Source organism: Hemiscyllium ocellatum, chromosome 14 (genome assembly GCF_020745735.1).
Source record: "Hemiscyllium ocellatum isolate sHemOce1 chromosome 14, sHemOce1.pat.X.cur, whole genome shotgun sequence".
NCBI classification, from domain to species: domain Eukaryota; kingdom Metazoa; phylum Chordata; class Chondrichthyes; order Orectolobiformes; family Hemiscylliidae; genus Hemiscyllium; species Hemiscyllium ocellatum.
Window position 1 is genome coordinate 63631721 of NC_083414.1, and position 27939 is coordinate 63659659.

Sequence of the window (27939 nt, forward strand, 5' to 3'; positions counted from 1 at the left end):
AGTGCTCAGTGACAACCAGCAGGAGGCAGGCATGGGTAAGTTAACATGTAGTTCTCTTTTACCTGATGTGTACCATAATGAGAGATCAAGCTTCTGGTGTGTTTTCCTTGGTCATTCCTGCCAAGGTTACCATTTATTGACATTCCTACTTGGATGCAACTGAGTTACTTGGTGAGTCATTCGTGACAATTAGGAATTAGTTGCATTGGCTCAAGACAGATCAGGTGTCCGTGATAGATTTCCTATCCTGAAAGAGATCATTAAACCAACTGGATCTTAACAATAATTCGACCAGCTTCACAGCTATGATGCCAGCCTACTTTGTTTCCAGTTTTGTTTTCTCAAACTGCCTTGGTGGGGTTTGAGCTTGAGACTTTTTTTGTCTGTGTTATCCAGGTCTCTGAATTGCTGAACGATTATGGCTTGGATTGAGGCTTTATCAGAGGACAGGAGAAAGTGAGGACTGCAGATGCTGGAGATCAGAGCTTAAAAATGTGTTGCTGGAAAAGCGCGGCAGGTCAGGCAGCATCAAAGGAACAGGAGAATCGACATTTCGGGCCTTCCTGAAGAAGGGCTTATGACCGAAACGTCGGTTCTCCTGTTCCTTTGATGCTGCCTGACCTGCTGCGCTTTATCAGAGGACAGCCATGTCTGGGTTCCTGTGCTGAGCATACAAGCACATGTTCTTATGAGACAGAATTTCACTGGTCTAAATTTGATAGCAAAGATGATTTAAAATCACTGTTATATCCAATGCTACAGACAACAGAGGGCTGTTCTCTGAGAGACCAAAGAGACCGTAATGATTGTAACGAGACCAGCCAAGGGTCCTCATAGAATACAAGTTCCTTGATTGGAGCTGTTAATCTGGTCCAATCAGGGAGCCCTGGCTGACAGATTTAAGCAAGAATGGCTCATCAATGTACTGGAGGAAGAGGTGTCTGAAGACCTCCTCGTGGGTCTGCTCCTGGGCCTGGCCAAACTGGCCATAAACAGGTCCAGGCAGCGGGCCGTGGAGGGGTCATTAGGGCCGACTGCCTGCCCCTCTTCCGTGGTTACGTTAGAGCCCAGGTGTCCTTGGAGAAGGAGCACGCGGTGTCCACCAACACCTGGAGTTGTTCAGGGAGAGGTGGGTGCCGCAGGGAGTGGAGTGCATTATTTCCCCCTCCAACTCTATTTTGATTTAATCCCTGCACTCCCCTTCACTGGTTGATCACACAGCATTGTCCTTAGATGTGAAGGGCACTGCTTGTCACAGGCCACCTGGGTATTTTCCTATCTTCCTGCTGGTGGAAATTGAATAAAGATTCGTGTACTGTGTGTCTCTCACTGTGCCTTACACCTGCACACACAAAAAAAAAGAAAAATAAAATTAAGCAAGAGTGGCAGAGTTTCTGTTCATTCTGAGAGCTGGCTCTGAGGAAGCCAGACCAGTGTTGAGTGTAAATAAAGGGTGACTTGGTGACAGGAAACCAGTTTCCGGGGGGCTATCTCAGAGAGCAAAGGCTGAATTGTCCCAAAAATGCTGTGTGACATCAGCAAACCAAGTGGACAAGTGCAGATAACTGAGGTTTAATTGGCTGCACACCATGAATTGCTCCTTGGAAGAGACATGGAGGCGACTGGCTTGTGGTGTTTATACTCCAGAGAACTGGATAATGTTCTGGTTTGAATCCCACCATGGGAGATGGTGAAAGTTGAATGATTTCAAAAATCTGGAATTAAGAGTCTAATGCTGACCATGAATCCATTGTCAACTGTTGGAAAACCCCATGTGGTTCACTCATTTTCTTCAGGGTAGGAAAATACCATCCTTACCTGGCCTGGCCTACATGTGACTCCAATCTCACAGCAATATGGTTGACTCTTAACTGCCTTGTGGGTAATTATGAATGAACAATAAAGGCTGGCCTAGCCAGTGATGCCCACATCCTGTGAATGAATAATAAGAAAACCCCACAGGGGATCATCTGACGTGCTGTTCTGAATTCCCAAACACCCTCGGCCACTTCCAAGGGGTTAGGAAAATTCCAGTCACATTCCTAGAGCCAAACAGACACATTTCAGAGTAATTCTTTTAATTCATTCTTCGTGGGATGTGGGCATCACTGACAAGGCCCACAGATAATGCCCATCCCTCACTGCCTTTCAGCTGAGCTAGGCCATTAAATGTCAGCCATATTGCTATGTGTCTTGAGACAAATGTAGACTAGGCCGGGCAAAGATGGCAGCTTCCTTCCCTACAGGAGATTTGTGAAACAGATGGATTTTCATAAGGAACAATGCAAGATTCACAGTTATCATGACTGAGACTAACATTTAATTCCAGAATGATTGATTCATTGAAGTTAAATTCCACTAGCTAACATTCTGGTATTTAAACCCACCAGCACATTAGCCTGAGTCTCTGCACTACTGGCTCAGTGACACTGTCACTACACCACCAGTAGGCCCTTTGATCAGCAGGCTTTCAGTAAATGTGAATAAAGTTGTAAAATGAAAATCACTTGGCTGTTGGAGGATCTGTTGATAGACTGGATGACTCAGAGTCATGCACCATGGAAACAGACCCTACAGTCCAACCAGTCTACGTCAACCATGTTCCCAAACTAAACTAGTCCCACCTGCCTGCACTTAGCCCATATCCCTCCAAACCTTTCCTAGTCATGAGCTTATCCAAATGTCTTTTAAGCATTGTAATATTCCTCTGGCAGTTCATTCCACACATGAACTACTCTCTGTGTGTAAAAATAAAATTGCCCCCATGACCTCTTTAAATCTTGCCCCATTCGCCTTAAGAATATGCTCCCAGCTTTGAACTCCCCCACCCTAGGGAAAAGACCCTTGTTATTCATCTATGCCCCTCATGATCTTACAATCCTCAATAAGGTCACTCCTCAACCTCCTACACTCCAATGAAAAAGTCCCAGTCTTTCCAATCTGTTTTTATATCTCAGATCCGTCACTCCTGGCAACATCCTGGTAAATCTCTTCTGAACCTTCTCCAGCTTAAGAATACCCTTCTTATTACAAGGCAACTAGAACTGGATGCAGTAACTTCAGAAGAAGCTTCACCAATATCTTGTACAACCTTAACGTGACTTCCCAACTCTTGTACTCAAAGGACTGACCAATGAAGACAAGGATGCTAAGCATCACCTTAACCACCCTGTCTTCCAGTAATGTAGATTTCAAAGAATCAGTAAACCCCTGGGTCTATCTATTTTACAGTACTCTCCAGGGCCTGACCATTAATTATATAAGTCAAGTCCTTATTTGTTTTACCAAAATGCAATACCTCGCAATTATCCAAATTAAACTCCATCTGCCATTCTTCAGCTGCACAAGGGAGAATTATATATACTGATAAGGTTGGATGAAGAGCATTAAGAAAGAGGTCTATTCTGTACTATCAATTCCACACAATGTAGTGAAAATGACTGTGACGGTAAAACGATAGAGTTTCGGGGCCAGTGTAACTCTTCGATGGCTAGTCGAGTTAGCTTCAGAAAAGCATTTGTCACCATGCAAGTGGTTCAATCAAACAATTAATGAGAGAAATGTCACCTTCTGTTTGCAGCTTTCCCCGAAATCTCGCAGGGTGAGGAATGGGCATCAGCACCTCCCGTTGATATGCTGGACGATGTGGCTGGATATGAAGGAACTATGTCAGGTGGCGGTATGTAAGAAATATCGATTCGGGGGTTTGTTAGTGAAATCAGCAGTGCGTGCAGAGGCTGGAGAGAGGGGTCATTATCAACAAAGAGGCCTCACTCCAGCATTGGGTCAGGATCCCAACCCCATAGCTGCACAATAAATGTTGTATTGGTGTCAGATGAAAATCACATTGCAGTGTTGCTGAGGTTATGGTTTCAATGGGGCCAGAAACTGCAATGTCACGGTACCAGCAATAGCCAGCTGAGCAGGGAAAAGAAAGAAAGACTTGCAATTCACTAGTGGCTCAGCTGCTCAAGATCCTATCCCCAGCAATGACAGGAATGAACATTGAAAGGGGAATGTTGGCCAGGATATGGGGAGATCTCCCCCTCATCTTTGAAGAGTGCTGTGGGATCATTTAGTGCTGCCTGGGGGCAATAGAATTCCCAAGATCCTTCCCAAGATCCACAAGCCTGACCACCCTGGCCGACCCATTGTCTCAGCATGCTCCTGCCCCACTGAACTCATCTCTGCCTCATAGACTGGGCAATCGAATAGGTTGACAGGACCGCTCCTTAGTGTTGCATCTACTTAATGATGTCTCTGCTAATCATTGCTGCCTTAGCATTGCATTGGAATGGCTGTCTGGATGGAGTGGCTACTCTTCCGCAGGGTTTCAAACTCCAACCATCAACTGAGCCAAGGTGATAACTAAATGCAGCATGAACCTGCAACATCAACATGTCATTTACTTCAACATGGGAAGAGTCAAAATATAGTGAAGCTCTTCCATATTTCCCCATCCTCTCCCTCACCATCAGAACCTTGTCACTTTCCATTGCAGCAGTGGAGGACCCCCAGTTCTCTGCCCAAGTGTCTCTTCCTAAAGTGTGACCAATGTGGAATGTCACCAGACTTTGACTGTGGTAGGCAGCATTGCCAAACCCTGTCTTTTTTTTGTCTACAGGTTCACCTGTACCTGATATACACACAAGTCAATAATGATCTTGTAGAGAATCCCAGTCCACACTTATAGTCAATTATTTCAGTTAACCACACCCATAAAACCCACACCTCATGGATGACTTTTAAGGTTTTCTTTCAATATAACCACAGTGATGGCTAGCTCCCTATACTTATACAGTCAATTCAGACAGCATTAAAATATCCATCACCTCCAATGACAAAGTTTCCTCATTCCATTAGGTCTGAAATATTCCTTTAGAGCACATTAGATGATTTCAGATTCCCTTTCTTCTCAACAGCAATAACTGGGTATCTATCAGGACTGGGGACTCTGTCACCACCATTGTGTCCCTTCAGTGCACCTACTTGAAGCAGGTATGAATGCTCTAACTGAAGTGAGCACAAAGTCACAATCAAACCTGCAGCTTTCCTGACCTCTGGGAAGGCATGTGTGCCTGTGTCTGTGCACATATGTGTGTGTGCCAGCAGAGGGCGTTGGTAGGGAGCCTAGATGCTCCAGCTGATGTTCTAATGGTGTGCTTATCATTCACAGAGGGAAGCTACATTCTCCCACCTAGTTCTGTGGCAGAAGGAGCACGGAGAGATGAACATCATCCACAGGCAGCTTGGAGGTGAGGTCCTAACAGTGGCAAGTCACAGCTCACCTTACAACCCTTGAACCTCATCTTTGGCCTTGCATCCTACAGGCTTGCAGTGTTCCCCCAGTCTGAATTGTAGCTCCTAAAGTAACAGTTTAAAGTTTATAACAAAGGTTAAAATTCACTCTATAACACCTGGACTTTCATGATCAGATTCATTATTAAACATCAGAGTGACTCGTTTTAGTTTCTCTCTCTCACACACACACACACACACACAAATTAGGAACAGGACTAGACCATTCTGCCCCTCAACCTTGCTGTAGCACGTGATAAATTCATTAACCCCATTGGCAGATCTGATTTGATCAACTCCACGCTCCTCCCTATTCCTGACACACTTCAATTCCTTTGTTAGATAAGAATCTACCAACTTAGCCTCCAAATTAATCAATGATTCACCCTCCATTCCACTTTTGGGAGAAGAGTTCCACATATTCATGATCTTCTGAACAGAAAAAAATTCTCTTCATCCCCACCTTAAATTGGAGATCCCCTATTTTTTAAAATGAGTCCCCTCCTACTCTCTTCCAACACAAATTCACTTTGTCAAACATTCTGTCATGTTCCCTCAGGATCTTATATTTTTCAACAAGATCACCTTTTGTTCTTCCACACTCTCTCTATTTATATATTATGTTGCTTTTCTATTCCTCCTGCCAAGTTCACACCTTTTTCCACATTATTTTCCGTATCTTCGTCTGCTCACTTAAACTATCTGTATCAGTTTGCAAATTCCTTATGCCCTCTTCACCAACTTACTTCCCTTCCTAAAATAAAAACGGAAAGTTCTGGAGAAACTCAGCAGGTCTGGCAGCATCGGTGAGGAGTGAAACAGAATTAGTGTTTCGAGTCCTGTATGACTGTTCTTCAGAAGTTAAGGGGTCTGGAAAATGGTCTTTTTAATCCTGTTGACAGAGGGGGAGGAGAGTGAGTGCAACAGATGTGAGGGTTCCAGAGCAAAATACCAAGGGATTGCTAATAATAGTAAGGGAGAGATTGAGATGTAAGGTAAGTGTTAACAGCTCTGCTGAGAGAACATTTATGGAGATAAGGTGTGTGTGTGTGTGTGTGTGTGTGTGTGTGTGTGTGTGTGTCCGTCCTCTAAAATGTTGAAGTGAAAATGAGGTGCTGTTTCTCCAGCTAGTGCTGAGCTTCTTGGAACATTGTAGAAGGCTCGGGACAGATACGTTAGCATAAGGGAATGACAGTCTATTGAAATGGCCAAAACTAGAAGGTCAGGGTCATTGCTGCAAGCAGAGCAGAGGCACTTTGCAAAGCGGTCACCCAATTTGCGTTTGGTTTCACAAATATAAAGGAGACCCCCACATTGTGAGCAGTGAACATAGTAGACTAGATTGAAAGTACTGCAAATAAACGGCTGTTTCACCTTGAGGCGGTGATTGGAGTCTTGGGCAGTGAAGATGGAGGAAGTAAAAAGTCTAGTGTTAGAGCTTCTGCATTTTCATGGAAAGGTGCTGTGGTAGAGTGAAGAAGTGTCGGGCGTGATGGAGGAGTATGGACCAGGGTGTCACTGAGGGAACGTTCCCTGCAGAATGCTGGTAGTGGAGAGGAGGAGAAGATGCATTGATTGTATCGTCAGGGAAAGGTGGAAATGATGGACGCTTCTCAGACACATTAATGGTGAAGAGGAGGTGGCTGGAACTAGGAAAAATGGAAATTATAGAACCTTTGTAATGTCAGAAGGATCGCGAATGTAAATGGGAAGAGACTGAACAAGAGGAGGGGGGTGATTAAAAAAAGAGTCAAGATAATAAGGAATAGGTTCAGTGGGGCAGATTGGAAGGATGGATCAGCCCTCTGTGTGAGATTTGGGAAAGGAGTAGAAACAAGCTGTTGGGATATGGGGAATTCTGGTGGGAAGCTTGGAGGAGATGAGGTCAGTGAAAGTCCTGGAAACTGCAGCGTTATGATCAGTGGGGCTGTGATCCAGGGAGAGATGGCACTCAGCTTCTGCAAGGTCATTGTCCATACACCAGACAACCACACTCCCCTCCTCAGCAAAGCCTAACAACCTCAGGGTTAGACCTGAGAGAACAGAGTGCAACGAGTTCAAAGGGAGACGGTTTGAGTGGGTGAGCGGAGCAGAAAAATGAGTTGCAATTTCTGTTATGATGTAAGCAAACACAGCAGCCAATTTTTGCACAGGTCATTTCTGCCCACACAGAGGAAATAACCAGTAAGTTTTGTCTGTAGCAAGATTATTTGCGGGATATATGTCAACCAGATCAGCAGGTACCCTGCTGTTCTTCAAATCATGGTCAGTCCCTCAGAATAGCACCAGAGTATCAGCGTGGAATCTGTGCTTCAGTGTCTGGAGTGGACATTCTAGCTTCTGAGTTGAAGCTCTGGTGCTACCACTGGCAACAGCTTACAACTAGCTGCTTAGTGAGTTGTCAGTTAACTTTATCATGAACATGTCATGAATCCAAAAAGCCTGTTTTAGACTTGGTTAATTCTGACTTTGGGGTTTTTTTTTTGGCATAGCTGTGCTGGTACCTTGCTGAATTATTAAGTAGTGATTTGTATTTTGCAACCAGTTTTCAGTTAAATATAGAGCATATGTCTAATGCGTGCATCACACCCGAAAAGTGCCAACCGTGAAAGGCGTGTTGACTCAAATATCCCGTTCATTAGATAAAAATGAAGTACAACTGATCCATTTAATCAGCAGTTCTTGAATAGAAAGTGATTTGATTTATTGCTGTCACATGTTCCAAGGTGCAGTGAAAAGTGTTGTCTTATGTACTTTACAGACAGAGCAATAGAACTCATTGATTAATGCACCACAGAAAAGGCCTTTCAGCCCATCGAGTCCGCAATTACATAGTTATCACTAAAAGTGTCCTAATCCAAATTTCCTGCACTTGTCAATATCCTTGAATGTTGTGATTAGATTCCCTACACTATAGAAACAGGCCCTTCAGCCCAACAAGCCCACACCAACCCTCTGAAGAGTAATCCACCAGGACCCATTCCCCTACTCTGTATATACCCCCGACTAATGCCCCCAAACTACGGGCAATCTAGCATAGCCAATTCACCTGACCAGCACACCTTTGGATTGTGGGAGGAAACAGGCACGGGGAGAATGTGCAAACTCCACACAGACAGTCGCCTGAAGCAGGAATCGAACCCAGGTCCCTGGTGCTGTGAGGCGGCAGTGCTAACCACTGAGCCACCGTGCCACCCAGTGATATTTGATGAGCTCATCCAAGTATTTTTTTAAAAGGTTGCAAGGTTTCCAAACTCCACTACCTACCCAGGCAACGCATTCCAGATTCCTCTTCCACAACCCCCCTGAGTGAAAAGGTTTTTTCCACAAAGCCTTTCTAATTCGCCTGCCCCTTATGCTAAAACTATGGCCACTTGTGCTTGAACCTGCAAACAAGTGGGACAGCTGCTGTCGATCCACCCTGTCCTTGGCTCTCAAAATCTTATACACCTTAGTCTTCTCTGCTCTAGAGAAAACGATCCAAGCCTACCTCATTACAGCTCAAGTTCTCCGTCCCAGGCAGCATCCTGGTGAATGTCCTCTGTGCCCCCTCTTGTGCTATCACATCCTTCCTGCAGTAAAGCAACCAGAACTACACACACTACTTCAGTTATTGCCTGCTCAATGTCTAACATTGTTATTATACTCTGTGCTATGTCTGATGCAAGTAAGTGTCCCATTGCCTCTTACTTAGCATGTTCATATGCTCTGCCAGCTTCAGGGATCTGTAAATAATTAGCCCAAGGTTCCTCTAAGCTGCCCAGTGTCCTGCTTTTCATTAAGTACTCCCTCAACTGGTTTCTTCTTTCAAAGCACATCACCTCACACTTATCAGGGTTAAATACCATGTGCCACTTGTCTGCTCATCTGACCAACCCATCTACATCTTCCTGCAACCTACAACCACCATCTTAGCTATTAACCACTTTTGGTGTCATTTGCAAGTTTTGTTGCTGGCTTCTGCTGCAGAGATGTAAAAACTTCCATAAGGCCTAACAATTGGCTACTGAATCCAGAATATGCCCCTTTAGAGAATACTTAGTATAGAGCTTCTAAAGCACGAGGAATAGGCTTTCTGGGATATTGAAGGACCGAATTCAATAAGTCCCTGCACAAGAAAAGGAAGTATCTTCGTTTATGTGGTACCTTTCGTGAACTCATGGTGCACGTTAGAGCCAACATTTAAAAAAAGAACAGAATACCTTTTACAATGTAAAGAAGATCCCACATCAGTAGTGAAATAAGTGGCCAGATCTTCTGATTCATGATACTGGGGGCATCTCCCCTGTTGCTCTTCAAAAACCAAAGTGGGAACTTGAAAGACCAGATGGAACTTTGGTTTAATGATTTGCCAGAGAAAGCTGACACTTCTGACTATGCAGTGCTATAGTAGAACACCAGCTTATTTCACACTGAGGCTTGAGAACATAAATTCTGATTCCTCATGATTCTGCCAAATGATAGAATGCTGCAACAGGCTCCAAGGGCTGAACAGTTTACAGCTGTAGCTTAATTTGTGTTTGTTTGTACTATGGGCCAAATATCAAGCATATGAATAATACAGTGCACGCAGCAAGCAAGCTAAGTTTGAAATTTCGCAAGGTGTTTTCTTTCCCTGGAAATTAATCTCTTAGTTTTGCCAGTGGATTTAAATATGGACCACAATGTACTGACTGGGTTCAGAGTTAGGATGAAATGAACTGCACGTGCTGTCAGCAGGGAGCAGTACAGTGCAAAGTGACAGAGCCACATGCCAAAATAAAAGAAAATGTGAACCAAGTATCTTTTGATTTGTCTGCCAAAAGATTGTGTGATATATTTGGCACATGTGACAATTTTATCCTGCTAGTCCATGTTTCCTGGTGGGTAGGTTTTGCACATTTTTCAGAATTACAAAATTATTCAGTGCTGCCAAAGTAAAATATACTTCCTCATAGCTAACCCCTCATTTTAACCATCCTTGAAGTTATGTTACCTAGAGCAGTCTATGAACCTATAGAAATATAATATCAATTGTTATTGCATCTGGATTTCTTTGTTATTGGACATCTTTTATTAAATAATTTTGACTGCACTAAGAATTACATCAGAAACCAGTTAAGACTAACAGGGGGGCTCATTGTGTGATTTATCTGTGTATGCCAAAAATTAATTTATTCACACAAAGCGTCCTGTTCTTTGGAGACAAAAGGCTTATGTCAAGACTCTTGGTAAATAAGGTAGGGCAGGTGACTGAGGTGTCAGTGAAGGAGCGCTTTGGGGCCAGTGACCATGATTCTGTTAAATTTAAAACAGTGATGGAAAAAAATAGACCAAGTCTAAAAGTTGAAGTTCTAAATTGGAGGAAAGCCAATTTTGACGGTATTAGGCAGGAACTTTCATAAGCTGATTGTGGGCAGATGTTCGCAGGTAAAGGGACGGCTGGAAAATGGGAAACCTTCAGAAATGAGATAATGTGAGTCCAGAGAAAATATATTCCTATTAGGTTGAAAGGGAAGGCTGGTAGGTATAGGGAATGCTGGATGACTAAAGAAATTGAGGTTTTGGTTAAGAAAAAGAAAGAAGCATATGTCAAGTATAGACAAGAATCCTTAGGATCTAAAGGCAGTAGGAGTATACTGAAGAGGAAAATCAGGAGGAAATAAGGGAACATGAGATAGCTTTAGCAAATAGAGTTAAGGGGAATCCAAAGGGCTTTTACAAATACATTAAGGACAAAAGGCTTTGTGTGGAGTTGGAAGAAATGGGGGAGTTAATAAATGAGTATTTTGCATCAGTGTTTACTGTCGAAAAGGACATGGAATATATAGAATGTAGGGAAATAGATGGTGACATCTTGAAAAATGTCCATATTACAGAGGAGGAAGTGCTGGATGTCTTGAAATGCATAAGAGTGGATAAATCCCCAGGATCTGATCAGGTGTACCCTAGAACTCTATGGGAAGCTAGAGAAGTGATTGCTGGGCCTTTTGCTGAGATATTTGTATCATCGATAGTCACAGGTGAGGTGCTGGAAAACTGGAGGTTGGCTAATGTGGTGCCACTACTTAAGAAAGGTGGTAAAGACAAGCCAGGGAACTATAGACCAGTGACCCTGATGTAGGTGGTGGGCAAGTTGTTGGAGGGAATCCTGAGGGACAGGATGTACATGTATTTGGAAAGGCAAAGACTGATTAGGGATAGTCAACATGGCTTTGTGCGTGGGAAATCATGTCTCACAAAGTTGATTCACTTTTTTGAAGAAGTAACAAGGAGGATTGATGAGGGCAGAGCAGTTGATGTGATCTATATGGACTTCAGTAAGGCATTCGACAAGGTTCCCCATGGGAGACTGATTAGCAAGGTTAGATCACACGGAATACAGGCAGAACGAGCCATTTGGATACAGAACTGGCTCAAAGGTGGTGGTGGAGGGTTGTTTTTCAGACTAGAGGCCTGTGACCAGTGGAGTGCCACAAGGATCGGTGCTGGGTCCTCTACTTTTCATCATTTACATAAATGATTTGGATGCGAGCATAAGAGGTACAGTTAGTAAGTTTGCAAATGACACCAAAGTTGGAGATGTAGTGGACAGCAAAGAAAGTTACCTCGGATTACAACGGGATCTTGATCAGATGGGCCAATGGACTGAGGAGTGGCAGATGGAGTTGAATTCAGATAAATGTGAGGTGCTGCATTTTGGGAAAGCAAATCTTAGCAGGACTCATACACTTAATGGTAATGTCCTAGAGAGTGTTGCTGAAAAAAGAGACCTTGGAATGCAGATTCATAGCTCCTTGAAAGTAGAGTCGCAGGTAAATAAGGTAGTGAAGAAGGCATTTGGTATGCTTTCCTTTATTGGTCAAAGTATTGAGTACAGGAGTTGGGAGGTCATGTTGTGGCTGTACAGAATATTGGTCAGGCCACTGTTGGAATATTGCGTGCAATTCTGGTCTCCTTCCAATCGGAAAGATGTTGTGAAACTTGAAAGGGTTCAGAAAAGATTTACAAGGATGTTGCCAGGGTTGGAGGATCTGAGCTCCAGGGAGAGGCTGAACAAGCTGGGGCTGTTTTCCCTGGAGCGTCAGAGGCTGAGGGGTGACCTTATAGAGGTTTACAAAATTATGAGGGGCATGGATAGTATAAAGAGACAAAGTCTTTTCCCTGGGATCGGGGAGTCCAGAACTAGAGAGCATAGGTTTAGGCTGAGAGGGAAAAGATATAAAAGAGACCTAAGGGGCAACTTTTTCACGCAGAGGGTGGTAAGTGTATGGAATGAACTGCCAGAGGAAGTGGTGAAGGCTGGTACAATTGCAACATTTAAGAGGCATCTGGATGGGTATATGAATAGGAAGTGTTTGGAGAGATATGGGCCAGGTGCTGGTAGGTGGGACTAGATTAGGTTGGGATATCTGATCGGCATGGACGGGTTGGACCAAAGGGTCTGTTTCCATGCTGTACATCTCTATGATTCTATGACTCTATATAAAAGAGACCTAAGGGGCAACTTTTTCACACAGAGGGTGGTACGTGTATGGAATGAGCTGCCAGAGAAAGTGGTGGAGGCTGGTACAATTGCAACATTTAAAAGGCATCTGGATGGGTATGTGAATAGGAAGGGTTTGGAGGGATATAGCCCGCGTGCTGGCAGGTGGGACTAGATTGGGTTGGGTTACCTGGTTGCATGGATAAGTTGGACCGAAGGGTCTGTTTCCATGCTGTACATCTCTATGACTCTATCATTAAAGGAAGGGCAATTGAGTCAGCCAAACCCTCTGCATCTCTATGGCAGTACTTAGAACAATAAAGCTGACTCAGCTGGTTTAAATGTAATTTCCACACTGGCATATTGTGTGTGTTTTTCGTGCTTTTTACCTTAAGAACTGAATGGATTCTGCTGCTTTCTTGTTGTATCCTTCTCATCTTTTAGATATTGCAGAGGTTATTTCAATTTCTGTAACCAGTGCCATCTGACTGACTTTCTCCACGGTCAAAACATTGAACTAGAATACGTCCGGCAAAAAAACCCATCAGCAATTTCAACAACAATTCTGTCTCCTATAATTCTGATTCTCCACAGTCACATTTCTCCACCAATCTGTAGAGACCATGAATGAAATTATCAATAGATTCCCTTGGGATGCTGAACTCCTCTGTTTAATCTTGTGTTTTCAAGAATTTTATTTTTTCTAAGATTAAAATAATTCACGGTTCTTGTAGAACATCACCAAACATATCTTTGCATTTTTGTTGAGCTATAATGTCATCAGCTCATATATGATTTGGATCAGTAACATTAACACTAACGTTGCATGCTTGCATCTATGTATTGGTGTGCACCGCAGTGACTTGAGCAAGGCCTCAGTAGTCTTTGAATGTATGTTATTTCAATCTCCAGTTTGTTTTGAGTGACAAAAGCTAAAATGATCAAGGAATTTAATGTAAAGATATTGTGAATGTGTTTTGTAATGTTTGTGGAACAATTGTAACAGCAATATGCTTTTCTCCGTTCTCCTTCTTATTCCCTTCTCATCAGTATTCCCAATATCACTGAAGACGTAGCTAGAGAAGCATTCATTGAGTTTGCATCCAGCAAATGTTGCTACAGCACCAGCCCTGCCAAAGAGATGATCTTTCGGGATTTAAGACCATACAACACCTACAGAGTAAGTGATGCCCTGTTATAAAGAAAGAGGAACAAAATTACTTTGTTACGCAACCCAAACACCTCTCCAGAAATACCTCCATACTTCAGATGAGATGTTTTTGAAGTGACACATTTACCCAGCAGGTTTTCTGTATTAGCAACCTTACCTGTGAATCTTTAGGTTAGAAATCCCCTCCAGGGCTTGAGTGCTAAATCCAAGCTCAGCCTTGCCTATACTTGACTTAATTATTGGAGTGAAGATTGCAAAGTTGAGGGGACCTCCATACCACACTGTCTCTCTCTCAATTCAAGATTCTCCAGTCCTGACAGTTCTGCCCTATATTACTGACTCAAATGCAAGCTGTCAGTGAAATATTATTAATGTAAAGCACTTAAGCATTGTGAAACATTGCTAAACTAAGGTTTATTTTACTTCAGTATCGCCTAGAAAGCTTCACCGAATCCAGATCAACTGAGTGGAAGATGGTGCCTTATAGTGGTGAGTGTATAACATGCAGAGCAATGTAAATCCAAAGTATGTAGGAGCACAGAGAGCACAGTTACTGACAATCTGTTAAACTTTGAAGGCACACTGCTGGCTATATTTCTCTTTGTGTAGCCTTCAGTGCCATAGCAATTCTATCTCTGCCTCAGTCAGAGATATAACAATAAACTACTGTCAGCTGCTTTGGGTTTTTAATGGGCACATTGTTTTTTAAAGTCTATTCTACTTTCCATGTTCCTGGCCAACCCCTAAATTTTGTTCTCTAATGTGACATCTAGCCTCTGTGATCAATTCAGTTAAAGTTGTCTGGAGTTGCCAGTGTCTTAAAACAATGTGATTGCGTCTACTGGACCAAAAGGATTGCCTAGGGTAGATTCATTGATCTTGGTAAACCACACCTTATTGGTATGCCCCCATGCAGTCTTCAACAGAAGATAAGCTCAATCTTGATAAGCGATAAAAGTCTATTGTAATTACTAAATAGCAAAATACATTACATCTTAAATTACATGGGACTCCAAGGCAAATGTCCAAGTTATACTCAGAGGTAAGTACAGCTACTGAAATGTTCTCACAAAGTATTGGTAACAAACACAGAACAAGTTAGCTCCCCCTCGGAACAGTTCTGAGATAACTTCACTGAGGCTGATATTCCATCACCAAGTCACCCTTTGTTTCTCTGTGCACAGTCCATGGACACTGCCTCGCTTGCTCAGAGCCAGTCTCAAGAGTGAGGAGAATCCCTGACACTTTTTTTTTGCTATACCAATTTCCATTCAATTAGTAGTAAGAAAAAGACTGAGCAACGAGTGACAGCTATTGCATTTCACAGCTCTTTGTACAAAAGACACAGAATGTCCCATAGGATAGGGAATCACAGATTGCAGTCAGTTCATTTGCTCTCCCCCAGGGTGAGCCTGTCAAACAGGTACTCTCCCAGGCCATTACACTCCTCTTTTTTTTTACACAACTGGCCTGTGACAAGTTGTGCCCTTAACATCAAAGGGCGACACTCCTGTTTCTTTTTTCTTTCTTTTTTGGAAAACACCCAAGTGGTCCAGTGACAAGCAGTGCCCTTCGCATCAAAGGGCAATGCTATGTGATCAACACTTCTATTTATCTTCTTTTTTAAATTAACCCCCGCACTACCGCCTAACTGTGGTAGTGCTTATTTTTTCCCCAGCACCCACGGTGTGTGTGTGCAGCTGTGAGACGCAGTGAGAGACACAAAGTGCATGAATCTTTATTCAATTTCCACCACCAGGAAGATAGGGCAACACCCGAGTGGCCAGTGACGAGCAGTGCCCTTCACCTCAAAGGGCAATGCTGTGTGATCAAACAGTGAAGGGGAGGGCAGGGACTAAATCAAAATAGAGTTGGAGGGGGAAATGATGCACTCCACTCCCTGCGGCACCCACCTCTCCTTGAACAACTCCAGGGTGTTGGTGGACACCGCGTGCTCCTTCTCCAAGGACACCCGGGCTCTAACGTAACCGCGGAAGAGGGGCAGGCAGTCGGCCATCACGACCCCCTCCACGGCCCACTGCCTGGACCTGTTTATGGCCAGTTTGGCCAGGCCAGGAGCAGATCCATGAGGAGGCCTTCAGACCTGCCCTCCCTCCTCCGTACTGAGTGCCCGAAGATCAGGAGCGTGGGACTGAAGTGCAACCAAAAACAGAGCAGAAGGTTTTTGAGAAAATCAAAGAGGGAGTGCAAACGCCCACACCCAATATACATGTGGTCCACGGACTCCACAGCACCACAGAACAAGCAGTTGGGCCGGGAGTCCGTGAACCACTGCAATCTGTGGTAAGACTCCTATTTATTTATTTATTTATTTATTTTTTAACCCCCACACTACTGTCTAACTGCGGTAGTACTTATTATTTTTATGGGTAAAAAATGAGGTCTGCAGATGCTGGAGATCACAGCTGAAAATGTGTTGCTGGTTAAAGCACAGCAGGTTAGGCAGCATCTCAGGAACAGGAAATTCGACGTTTCGGGCACAAGCCCTCCTGATGAAGGGCTTGTGCCCGAAACGTCGAATTTCCTGTTCCTTGGATGCTGCCTAACCTGCTGTGCTTTAACCAGCAACACATTTTCAGCTTATTATTTTTATCCCCAACACCCATGGTGTGTGTGTGTGCAGGTGTGAGACACAGTGAGAGACACAAGGTGTACAAATCTTTATTCAATTTCCACTACCAGGAAAAGTAGGAAAACACCCGAGTGGCCAGTGACAAGCAGTGCCCTTCACATCAAAAAGGGCAATGCTGTGTGATCAAACAGTGATGGGGAGGGCAGGGACTAAATCAAAATAGAGTTGGAGGGGAACACTCCTCTTTATTTATCTTTTTTCCACCACCAGGAAGATAGAAAAACACTCAGGTAGCCAGTGACAAGCAGTGTTCTTCACAAAATGCTCTGTTTATTTTTTTCTTTTGAAGATCATTTCCTGAATAAACTTGTTCAAACATTATTACATAGCTCTGGAAAAGATGGGACTTGAACCTAAGCCACTTGGTCCAGATGTAGGGATACTACCACTGCACCACAAGAGGGCCACAGGTCATTGCCTGCTTCTTTTTTTTAGTGAGAGACACAAAGTGCACGAATCTTTATTCAATTTCCACCACCAGGAAAACACCCGAGTGGCCAGTGACAAGCAGTGCCCCTCACAAAGGGCAATGCTGTGTGATCAAAAACACTCCTGTTCTTTTTTTTCTAGCACCCATGGTGTGTGTGTGTGCAGTTGTGAGACACAATGAGAGACACAAAGTGCAAGAATCTTTATTCAATATCCACCACCAGGAAAAGTAGGAAAACACCCGAGTGGCCTGTGACAAGCAGTGCCCTTCACATCAAAGGGCAATGCTGTGTGAACAAACAGTGAAGGGGAGGGCAGGGACTAAATCAAAATAGAGTTGGAGGGGAACAGTCCTCTTTATTTTTTTTAATGTATTTTTTATTTTCTTTTTCTTTTTTTTTCTCTTTTTTTTGCAGGTGTGAGACACAGTGAAAGACATAAAGTGCATGAATCTTTATTTAATTTCCACCACCAGGAAAACACCCGAGTGGCCAGTGACAAGCAGTGCCCTTCATATCAAAAAGGGCAATGCTGTGTGATCAATCAGTGAAGGGGAGGGCAGGAAGACACTCCCTCTTCTTTTATTTTTTTTTATTTTTTATTATTTTTTTTGTTTCTAATTAACCCCACACTACCGACTAACTGCGGTAGTGCTTATTTTCCCCAGCACCCATGGTGTGTGTGTGTAGTTGTGAGACACAATGAGAGACGCAAAGTGCACAAATCTTTATTCAATATCCACCACCAGGAAAAGAAGGAAAACACCCGAGTGGCCAGTGACAAGCAGTGCCCTTCACGTCAAAGGGCAATGCTGTGTGAACAAACAGTGAAGGGGAGGGCAGGGACTAAATCAAAATAGAGTTGGAGGGGAACACTCCTCTTTATATCTGTCAGCCTGGACTCCTGATTGGCCCAGGTTAACAGCTTCAATCAGTGCACTCCTACTCAATGAGATCAACTTGGCCAACCTCATTCCAATCCCTACAAATTCGTTACCTGCTGATGGATGGTGTTTATATGGCCCTCGTGCTACTGCACGTATCCTGTCCTGTTACTAGCCACTCTCAAATCCTACATGTGGAAATAAAAATCACGTTCCTTTACGCTGTAGCTACCATCTTGCAATGAAGACTCCACTGCTGTTCCCCATGGCTAGCTCATGTCCACCTTTGATGTCCTTACATTTTATTATGGTATTTTTCTGATTTTTTTTACCTACTGGTTGTTTTTAAAAGATAACAGTGGTCTCTTGTTGTTTTTAGGGCAGTTTGTGGACAGCAATGCATATGGAATTCCTCCCCTCCCCTGGGATATAATCGTGGAGAAGCCTCCAATGTTTCAGGACCATGAGAAGAAAATTCCAGTGCCACACACTTCATCCACAAAGGTAAGGCTTCACATGAGGGAACACTTTCTCTGAGACAGCTCTGTAAAAGGATCACTGAACCTGAAACATTCACTGTTTTCTCTCCATAGATACTGCTAGGCCTCCTCAGTTTTTCCAGCAATTTATGATTTTGTTTCTGATTTCCAGCACCAGCAGTTCTTTGTTTTTGATAGCTATTAAAGGGTCAGATTGTCCTTTATTCACACCAAAGAGAAATTCTCAGGTTTACATACGCTGAACTTCATGGAATAACTGTGTCCCATCTCGTGTGTGAAAACTGTTAATGGCTTTCGTCATCTCAGAGAGCATCAGAACCATCGATCAAGCTTGCTTCTGCTTGTGTCAAATTTGCTTTGACCTGTCAGAGCATGTTTCTGAAATAGGAACAAGCAAAATGAATTCCGTAGTGAGTGTTGTCACAATCTTACTTTCTGATGAGTCTTTTTGAGCCTATGCTCTACGTTGATCCTGTTAGCCAAAAGGATGATCACCTCCTGCATCTGGAAGGTCCATATTATTTTAACTGAACTGCAAAACTCAAAATTACAACGTTTAAAACCTGCCAATGTATGCATTCTGCTGAATGTATGCAGGCACTTTGAAAGTCAGTCTTCTGATTGATTTGAAAGACTAAGTTGCCCAAGCATTGAAAGATGTACCAGGATATACTGTACTGCCAATTCTACATCATGTAACTGTAAAGAGACCTGACTCATTGGCAAAACATTTTCTGAAGCCTGTTTTCACTTAGTGATGTCTTTCTGCAGTGTTGCTGTACACATTGATGCTTCCACACAGGTTACCCCAAGAAGAATTGAATTTTAGACTAGATTAGATTACTTACAGTATGGAAACAGGCCCTTCAGCCCAACAAGTCCACACCAACCCTCCGAAGAGCAACCCACCCAGACCCATTCCCCTACATTTACCCCTTCACCTAACACTACAGGCAATTTAGCATGGCCAATTCACCTAACCTGCATAACTTTTGACTGTGGGAGGAAATCAGAACACCCGGAAAAATCCCACACAGACACGGGGAGAATGTGCAAACTCCACACAGACAGTTGCCTGAGGCGGGAATTGAACCCGGGTCTCTGGCACTGTGCCACCGTGCTGCCCAAAAATTTTGATTGTGAAATGTTACCACACAATGTAGATGGTGGTTTATTATACAGCTCTCTCCTTTAAATGCACTAAGATTGAATTTACTTTTTGTAATTTGTAGATGAACTGACAGAGTACAGGGTCAAATTTAATCTCATATAACTGTGTTCTCTCTCAGGGGTGTCACGTATGTATGACGTTGGGAAAAGTAGCATGCAACAAATGCACTGCAACTGGGCAGGTAAGTAGTGAACTTGAGAGGTTTTCATTTGTTTTTGATGTTGTCTTGCCTGAAGTTTACATATTACTTAGCAAGGTTCATCTCACATGTGTGAAACGCCTCACTCAATAGAAGTGCACCTCAGCAATTGACTCAAGGTGTTAAAAGTCTACCTGTGATGCATACTACTGTTGAACAGTGCTCTGAGCAGGATTACTACATTAATGTTTTGGTAATTAAAATGGATTAATAATTCAGTCAGACTTCTCAGTGAGCTCAAGAACTGAAATGTCCCTTTACCCCTAGGCTAGTCAAGGGAGACAGTGTGTAATAATCCCAGACTCCCAAGATAATGCTTTGAGGTCATAAGTTCAAATTCCACCAGAACAGCTGGTGGAATTTAAATTCAATTCGTCAAGTTTGGATTTGGAAGCTAGTCTCAGTAATAGTGATTGTGAAACTATCATTGATAGTCTTGGACTGACTAATCCTGGATTATGCCCGAAACGTCGAATCTCCTGTTCCTTGGATTCTGCCTGACCTGCTGCGCTTTTCCAGCAACACATTTTCAGCTCTGATCTCCAGCATCTGCAGACCTCACTTTCTCCTCGAAGATTTTAATCTACTGCGAATCCTCTTGCAAGGATGCCTTCCTTGAAGAAGCTCTCTTCCTCCCTCTACAAGGATTTCAGTGAGTCCCTCTCTCACTCATTCCTGATGAAGGGCTTATGCCCAAAACGTCGAATCTCCTGTTCCTTGGATGCTGCCTGACCTGCTGCGCTTTTCCAGCAACACATTTTCAGCTCTAATCCTGGAGCCACCTGGTCATCATAATCCTCCTCTGGAACTCAATCATTTCTGAGCCCCAGCAAACAAGCCAGAAACTCTTGGCTGTAACTTTCAACATGGCTGGTACCAATGGTGAGACTGAGCCCAAATGTGTGAATTTTATTTTTAAAGTAAATATCTGACTGGGAACAGGATTGTGGGGGAAGTTGGGAGGTCCTCAAAATGGCTCCTGAGCAGCACACAGCTTCTATATGTGCCATGCCAGAGCAAACAACTAGTCAAGGGCTCCTGAAAGAGGAGCTCAGAATGTTCCAGAATATTGCTTGGCTCAAAGCTCAGGATGAGGAATTAGTGTTTAGTGATGGAGAGAAGCTGTGAGCAGTAAAAGGAGTTCTTCAGTCGAACAAGCAGGTCTGATGAGCCAGTTTGGTTTCTATCATTTGATACTTCCTTAGGAAGGAAGATTGAAAGAATTTGCATTTCTATTGTACCTTTTAATGACTTCAGGATATCTTAATGCGCCTGGCAGCGAGTGAAGTACTCTTAAAGTTTACACCATTTTAATGTAGGAAACACAGCAGATAATTTAGAACATAGAACATAGAAGGATACAGCGCAGTACAGGCCCTTCGGCCCTCGATGTTGCACCGACCGAATCCTACCTAACCTATACTAGCCCAATAACTTCCAAATGCCTATCCAATGCCCGCTTAAATGACCATAAAGAAGGAGAGTTCACCACTGATACGGGCAGGGCATTCCATGAACTCACAACCCGCTGTGTGAAGAATCTACCCCTAACATCTGTCCTATACCTACCACCCCTTAATTTAAAGCTATGTCCCCTAGTAACACCTGACTCCATTAGCGGTAAAAGGTTCTTAGTATCTACCCTATCTAAACCCCTAATCATCTTATACACTTCTATCAGATCTCCCCTAAACCTTCTCTTCTCCAATGAGAACAGCCCCAAGTGCCTCAGCCTTTCCTCATACGATCTTCCTACCATTCCAGGCAACATCCTGGTAAACCTCCTCTGCACTCGTTCTAAAGCTTCCACATCCTTCCTATAGTATGGCGACCAAAACTGCACACAATACTCCAGATGAGGCCTCACCAGAGTCTTATACAACTGCAACATGACCTCAGGACTCCGGAACTCAATTCCTCTGCCAATAAAGCCCAGTACACCATATGCCTTCCTCACAGCACTATTTACCTGGGTGGCAACTTTCAGAGATCTGTGTACATGGACACCAAGATCCCTCTGCTCATCCACACTACCAAGTAGCCTACCATTAGCCCAGTAATCCATCATCTTGTTATTCCTACCAAAGTGAACGACTTCGCACTTAGCTACATTGAATTCCATTTGCCACATTTCCGCCCAGCTCTGCAACTTATCTATATCCCGCTGTAACCTACCACTTCCTTCCTCACTATCCACAACTCCACCAACTTTCGTGTCATCCGCAAACTTGCTTACCCAGCTTTCAAGTCCTTCCTCTAGATCATTTATAAAGATAACAAAAAGCAATGGTCCCAAAACAGATCCTTGTGGTACACCGCTAGTAACTGCGCTCCAAGATGAACATAATCCATCAACTACTACCCTCTGTCTCCTTCCAGCCAGCCAATTCCTAATCCAAACCTCTAATGTATCCTCAATGCCATACCTCCGAAGTTTTAGCATTAGCCTACCATGGGGAACCTTATCGAACGCCTTACTAAAATCCATATACACAACATCTACTGCTTTACCCTCATCCACTTCCTTAGTCACCTTCTCAAAGAACTCAATAAGGTTTGTGAGGCACGACCTGCCCTTCACAAAACCATGCTGGCTATCCCTGATCACGTTATTCCTACCCAGATGTTCATAAATCTTATCCCTTACCATTCTCTCTAAGACTTTGCCCACCACTGAAGTCAGACTCACTGGCCTGTAGTTACTAGGGCTATCCCTACTCCCTTTCTTGAACAATGGGACCACATTCGCTATCCTCCAGTCCTCTGGTACTATTCCCGTTGACAATGACGACATAAAAATCCAGGCCAATGGCTCTGCTATCTCCTCCCTAGCTTCCCATAGGATCCTGGGGTAAATGCCATCAGGCCCAGGAGACTTATCTATATTCATCCTTTCCAATATTCCCAAAACCTCTTCCCTGCATATTTCCAGGGCATCCATTCTAATTATTTGTGATTCCATATTCACATCAGCAACAGTGTCCTGTTCCTGAGTGAATACTGATGAAAAGTACTGATTTAATGTCTCTCCAATCTCCTCCGCCTCCACACACAACTTCCCACTACTATCCTTGACTGGACCGATACCTACCCTAGTCATCCTTTTATTCTTGACATACCTATAGAAAGCCTTTGGGTTTTCCCTAATCCTACCAGCTAAAGACTTTTCATGTCCCCTTCTCGCTTCTCTTAGCTCCCTCTTTAGCTCCTTCCTGGCTACCTTATAACTCTCAATCGCCCCTACTGAACCTTCACGCCTCATCGTTACATATGCCGCCTTCTTCCCTTTCACAAGGGACTCCAATTCCTTACTAAACCACGGCTGCCTCACAAGGCCCTTTACACCATGCCTGACTGGTACATACCTATCGAGGACACGCAGTAGCTGCTCCTTGAACAATCCCCACATCTCATTAGTGTTCTTCTCTTGAAGCCTGTTTTTCCAATCCACACATCCTAAGTCATGCCTCACTGCATCATAATTTCCCTGCCCCCAGCTATAGCTCTTGCCCTGCGGCGCACGATTATCCCTCTCCATCACTAAGGTAAAAGTCACCGAGTTGTGGTCACTGTCCCCGAAGTGCTCACCTACCTCCAAGTCTAACACCTGGCCTGGTTCATTACCTAGAACCAAATCCAATATAGCCTCCCCTCTTGTTGGCCTGTCGACATATTGTGTCAGGAAACCCTCCTGCACACATTGTACAAACACCGACCCATCTAATGAACTCGAGCTATAGCTCTCCCAGTCAATATCTGGGAAGTTAAAGTCCCCCATAACAACCACCCTGCTACCTTCACTCTTTTCCTGAATCATCCTCGCAATATTATCCTCTACTTCTCTAGGACTATTAGGAGGCCTGTAGAAAACACCTAACAGGGTGACCTCACCTTTCCTATTTCTAACCTCAGCCCAAACTACCTCAGATGGCAAGTCCTCTTCCATCGTCCGTTCCACTGCTGTGATACTGTCTTTGACAAGTAATGCCACGCCTCCCCCTTTTTTACCCCCATGTCTGATCCTACTAAAACATTTGAACCCTGGAACGTGCAACAGCCATTCTTGTCCCTGTTCAACCCACGTCTCTGTAATGGCCACAACATCGAAGTCCCAGGTACCAACCCACGCTGCAAGTTCACCTACCTTATTCCTTATACTTCTGGCATTGAAGTATACACACTTCAATCCACCTTTCTGGTTACAGGCACCCTCCTTAGAGATCGCTGCATTATTCCTAACCTCCCTACACTCAAGGTCCTGTACCCTAAAGCTACAGTCCTGGTTCCCATGCCCCCGCGGAGTTAGTTTAAACCCTCCCAAAGAGCACTAGCAAACCTCCCCCCAAGGATACTGGTGCCCCTCAGGTTCAGGTGTAGCCCATCCTTTTTATAGAGGTTCCACCTTCCCCAGAAAGGACCCCAGTTGTCCAGAAACCGGAATCCCTCCCTCCTGCACCATCCCTGTAGCCACGCATTTAACTGCTCTCTCTCCCTATTCCTCGACTCTCTATCACGTGGCACGGGTAACAAACCAGAGACTACAACTCTGTTTGTTCTAACTCTGAGCTTCCAACCTAGCTCCCTGAAAGCCTGTCTGACATCCTCACCCTTCTTCCTACCTATATCGTTGGTGCCAACGTGGACCACGATCTGGGGCTGCTCCCCCTCCCCCTTAAGGACCCGGAAAACACGATCAGCGACATCACGTACCCTTGCACCTGGGAGGCAACATACCAAACGTGAGTCCCTGTCACCCCCACAAAACCGTCTGTCTGTACCCCTCACTATCGAGTCCCCAAGAACTATTGCTCTACCTTTCTCCACCCTACCCTTCTGAGCAACGGGGCCAGGCTCCGTGCCAGAGGCCTGAACCTCGTTGCTTGCCCCTGGTAAGTCATCCCCCCCACAAGTATCCAAAACGGTATACTTGTTCTTGAGGGGAATGACCGCAGGGGGTCCCTGCACTGGCTTCCTCCTCCCACTCCCCCTCACTGTCACCCATCTATCTTGAACTTTCGGAGTAACTACTTGCCTATAGCTCCGATCTATGACCTCCTCTGCCTCCCGAATGATCCGCAGTTCATCCAACTCCAGCTCCAGTTCCCTAACACGGGTTTGGAGGAGCTGGAGATGGGTGCACTTCTTGCAAGTGTACTCAGCAGGGACGCTAATGGCTTCCCTCACCTCATACATGTTGCAAGAGGAACATTGCCCTCTCTGCACTGCCATCCCTCTAAAAGTAAGCTTTCCTTAAAAAAAAACAACAACAAAAACCAACTAAATCTAAAGAAACAAACAAGGAAAATGCAGCACTTACCCGCTAGTCACAATTGGTCTTATTATTAGGTTAGAGGAGGTGGAAGGGTGGGAGGCACTACTCGTGTAGTGCCTCGGGTGACTCGCCTACGCGTTTAAATAAGGGGAGAGAGAAAAAAAACCTTACCCAGGTAACCTAGCGCGCCTTCCGGGTCTGCTACCGCTTTTTTGAAGGAAAACTTTAAATTTTTAACTAATAAATAAGCGACCAAACTTACCCACCAGCCGTCGCGAAGTCTTCCGAGAGACTGAGGCCTAAAACTCGGAGCCCGCGTTTAAATAAGGGGAGAGAGAAAAAAAACCTTATTTGTCTCTTAAACAGCGGATAATGACTAGGTAACCTATTTTACAGATGTTTATGGAGATGTCAATACTGGCCAAGATGGTGTTAAGACCTTCCTGCTCTTTCTATACCAAACAGGTTTCGCATCTAACTGAATGGTAGGAAGGACCTGGATTAACATCTCAAGCAAAATACAATCTGCATTTCCACCGAACTGCACTGGAGTGTGTCAACCTAGATTTAGTTGCCAAGTCTCTGGAGACTTGACGCCACACCCTTTGGACTCAAGAGATGGCTATTTGTCGTCTTGTTCAAAGTGTGTGGAGGCAACAGGTTAATGACTTTTGTTTTTCGAGCAAAGGTTGACTCGAACTGATACTATGATCAGTCTCTCAACTGGGAAATGCTTGGAAATTGGATTTTATTGGCTATTTCAAAAGTAGTGACTCTATGCTCTGCTGTCCCTTGTGGAACTTGAGCAACAGAAAGCTGCAACATGGAATTCACAATAACATAAGAACAGGGAATAAGAGTAGGTCACTCAGCCTTTCAAACTTGCTCTAGCACTCAGTAAGATCATGGTTGATCTGATTTTGGACTGTAGTGTAAGGTGGGGGTTGATTATTGAGTGCGGTGCATTTAATTAATTATATTCTCAGTTCCGTGGATTCAAAATAATCCAAACCCTTTCCAGTGGGGAGAATAGGGCCCCTCAGAGATCAGCCTCTGTGTGGAGCCACAAGAGATTGGGAAGATAGTAAACGAGTATTCTGTAACACTGTTTACTGTGGAGAAGGACATGGAAGGTAAAGAATACAGGGAAATAATAGATGGTGACATCTTGAAAAATGTCCATATTACAGAGAAGGAAGTGCTGGATATCATGAGACAAATGAAAGTGGATAAATCCCCAGGACCTGATCAGGTGTTCTCTAGAACACAGTGGGAAGCTAGAGAAGTGATTTCTGGACCCCTTGCTGAGATATTTGTATCATCGATAGTCACAGGTGAGGTCCCGGAAGGCTGGAGGTTGGCTAACATGGAACCACTGTTTAAGAAGGGTGGTAAAGAAAAGCCAGGGAACTATAGACCAGTGAGCCTGACGTTAGTGGTGGAGGGAATCCTGAGGGACAGGATGTACATGTATTTGGAAAGGCAGGGACTGATTAGGGATAGTCAACATGGCTTTGTTCATGGGAAATCATGTCCCATGAACTTGATCGAATTTTCTGAAGAAGTAACAAAAAGATTTGATGAGAGCTGAGCAGTGGGCATGATCGAATTGGACTTCAGTAAAGCATTCGACAGTGTTCCCGATTGGAGACTGGTGAGCAAGATTACCGGAATACAGGGAGAACTAGCCATTTGGATACAGAACTGGCTCAAAAGGTAGAAGACAGAAGGTGGTGGTGGAGAGTTGTTTTTCAGATTGAAGGCCTGTGACCAGTGGACTGCCACAAGGATCGGTGCTGGGTCCACTACTTTTCATCATTTATATAAATTATTTGGATGTGAACATAGGAGTTATAGTTAGTGAGTTTGCAAATGACACTAAAATTGGAGGTGTAGTGGACAGCAAAAAGGTTATCTCAGATTACAGCAGGATCTTGACCAGATGGGCCAATGGGCTGAGAAGTGGCAGGTGGAGTTTAATTTAGATAAATGTGAGGTGTTGCATTTTGGGAAAGCAAATCTTAGCAGGACTTATACACTTAATGGTAAGGTCCTAGGGAGTGTTGCTGAATAAAGGGACCTTGGAGTTCAGGTTAATAGCTCCTTGAAAATGGAGTCGCAAGTAGATAGGATAGTGAAGGCGGCATTTGATATGCTTCTCTTTCTTGGTCAGAGTATTGAGTACAGGAGTTCGGAGGTCATGTTGCGGCTGTACAGGACATGAGTTAGGCCTCTGTTGGAATATTGTGTGCAATTCTGGTCTTCTTCCTATCGGAAAGATGTTGTGAAACTTGAAAGGGTTCAGAAATGATTACCAAGGATGTTGCCAGGATTGGAGGATTTGAGCTGCAGGGAGAGGCTGAATAGGCTGGGGCTGTTTTCCTTGGGGCATCGGAGGTTGAGGGGTGACCTGTATAGAGGTTTACAAAATCATGAAGGGCATTGATAGGATAAATAGACAAAGTCTTTTTCCTGGGGTGGGGGAGTGCAGAAGTAGAGGGCATAGGTTTAGGGTGAGAGGGGAAAGATATAAAAGTGATCTAAGGGGAAACTTTTTCACAGAGGGTGGTGCATGTATAGAATGAGCTGCCAGAGGAAGTGGTGAAGGCTGGTACAATTGCGGCATTTGGATGGGTATATGAATAGGAAAGATTTCGAGGGATTGGGGCCAAGTGTTGGCAAATGGAACTAGATTAGGTTGGGATATCTGGTAGGCGTGGATGAGTTGGACTGAAGGGCCTGTTTCCGTGCTGTGCATCTCTATGATTCTATAATGTTTTCTCTCGAATGAATTTAATATGATTGCAAGTTCCTTCATTCGTGGATAGTTCACCATTTGAATCACTTCCTTTCTGGGCATCCTTCGGTTCATTGCATGCCAAGCACTGTGCTCACCAG

General features: G+C 44.0%; 1 protein-coding gene across 1 annotated transcript in view; it reads left to right on the forward strand.

Moving 5' to 3' along the window:
• Positions 1–27939, forward strand: part of LOC132822394 (protein SSUH2 homolog) — a 64268-nt gene that overhangs the window by 14847 nt on the left and 21482 nt on the right. Inside the window, exons 3-8 of the mRNA XM_060835743.1 lie at positions 3581–3679; positions 5177–5255; positions 13814–13943; positions 14363–14423; positions 18279–18403; positions 19689–19751. Coding sequence (XP_060691726.1) covers positions 3581–3679; positions 5177–5255; positions 13814–13943; positions 14363–14423; positions 18279–18403; positions 19689–19751 — 557 coding nt within the window. The remainder of the gene's footprint in view (positions 1–3580; positions 3680–5176; positions 5256–13813; positions 13944–14362; positions 14424–18278; positions 18404–19688; positions 19752–27939) is intronic.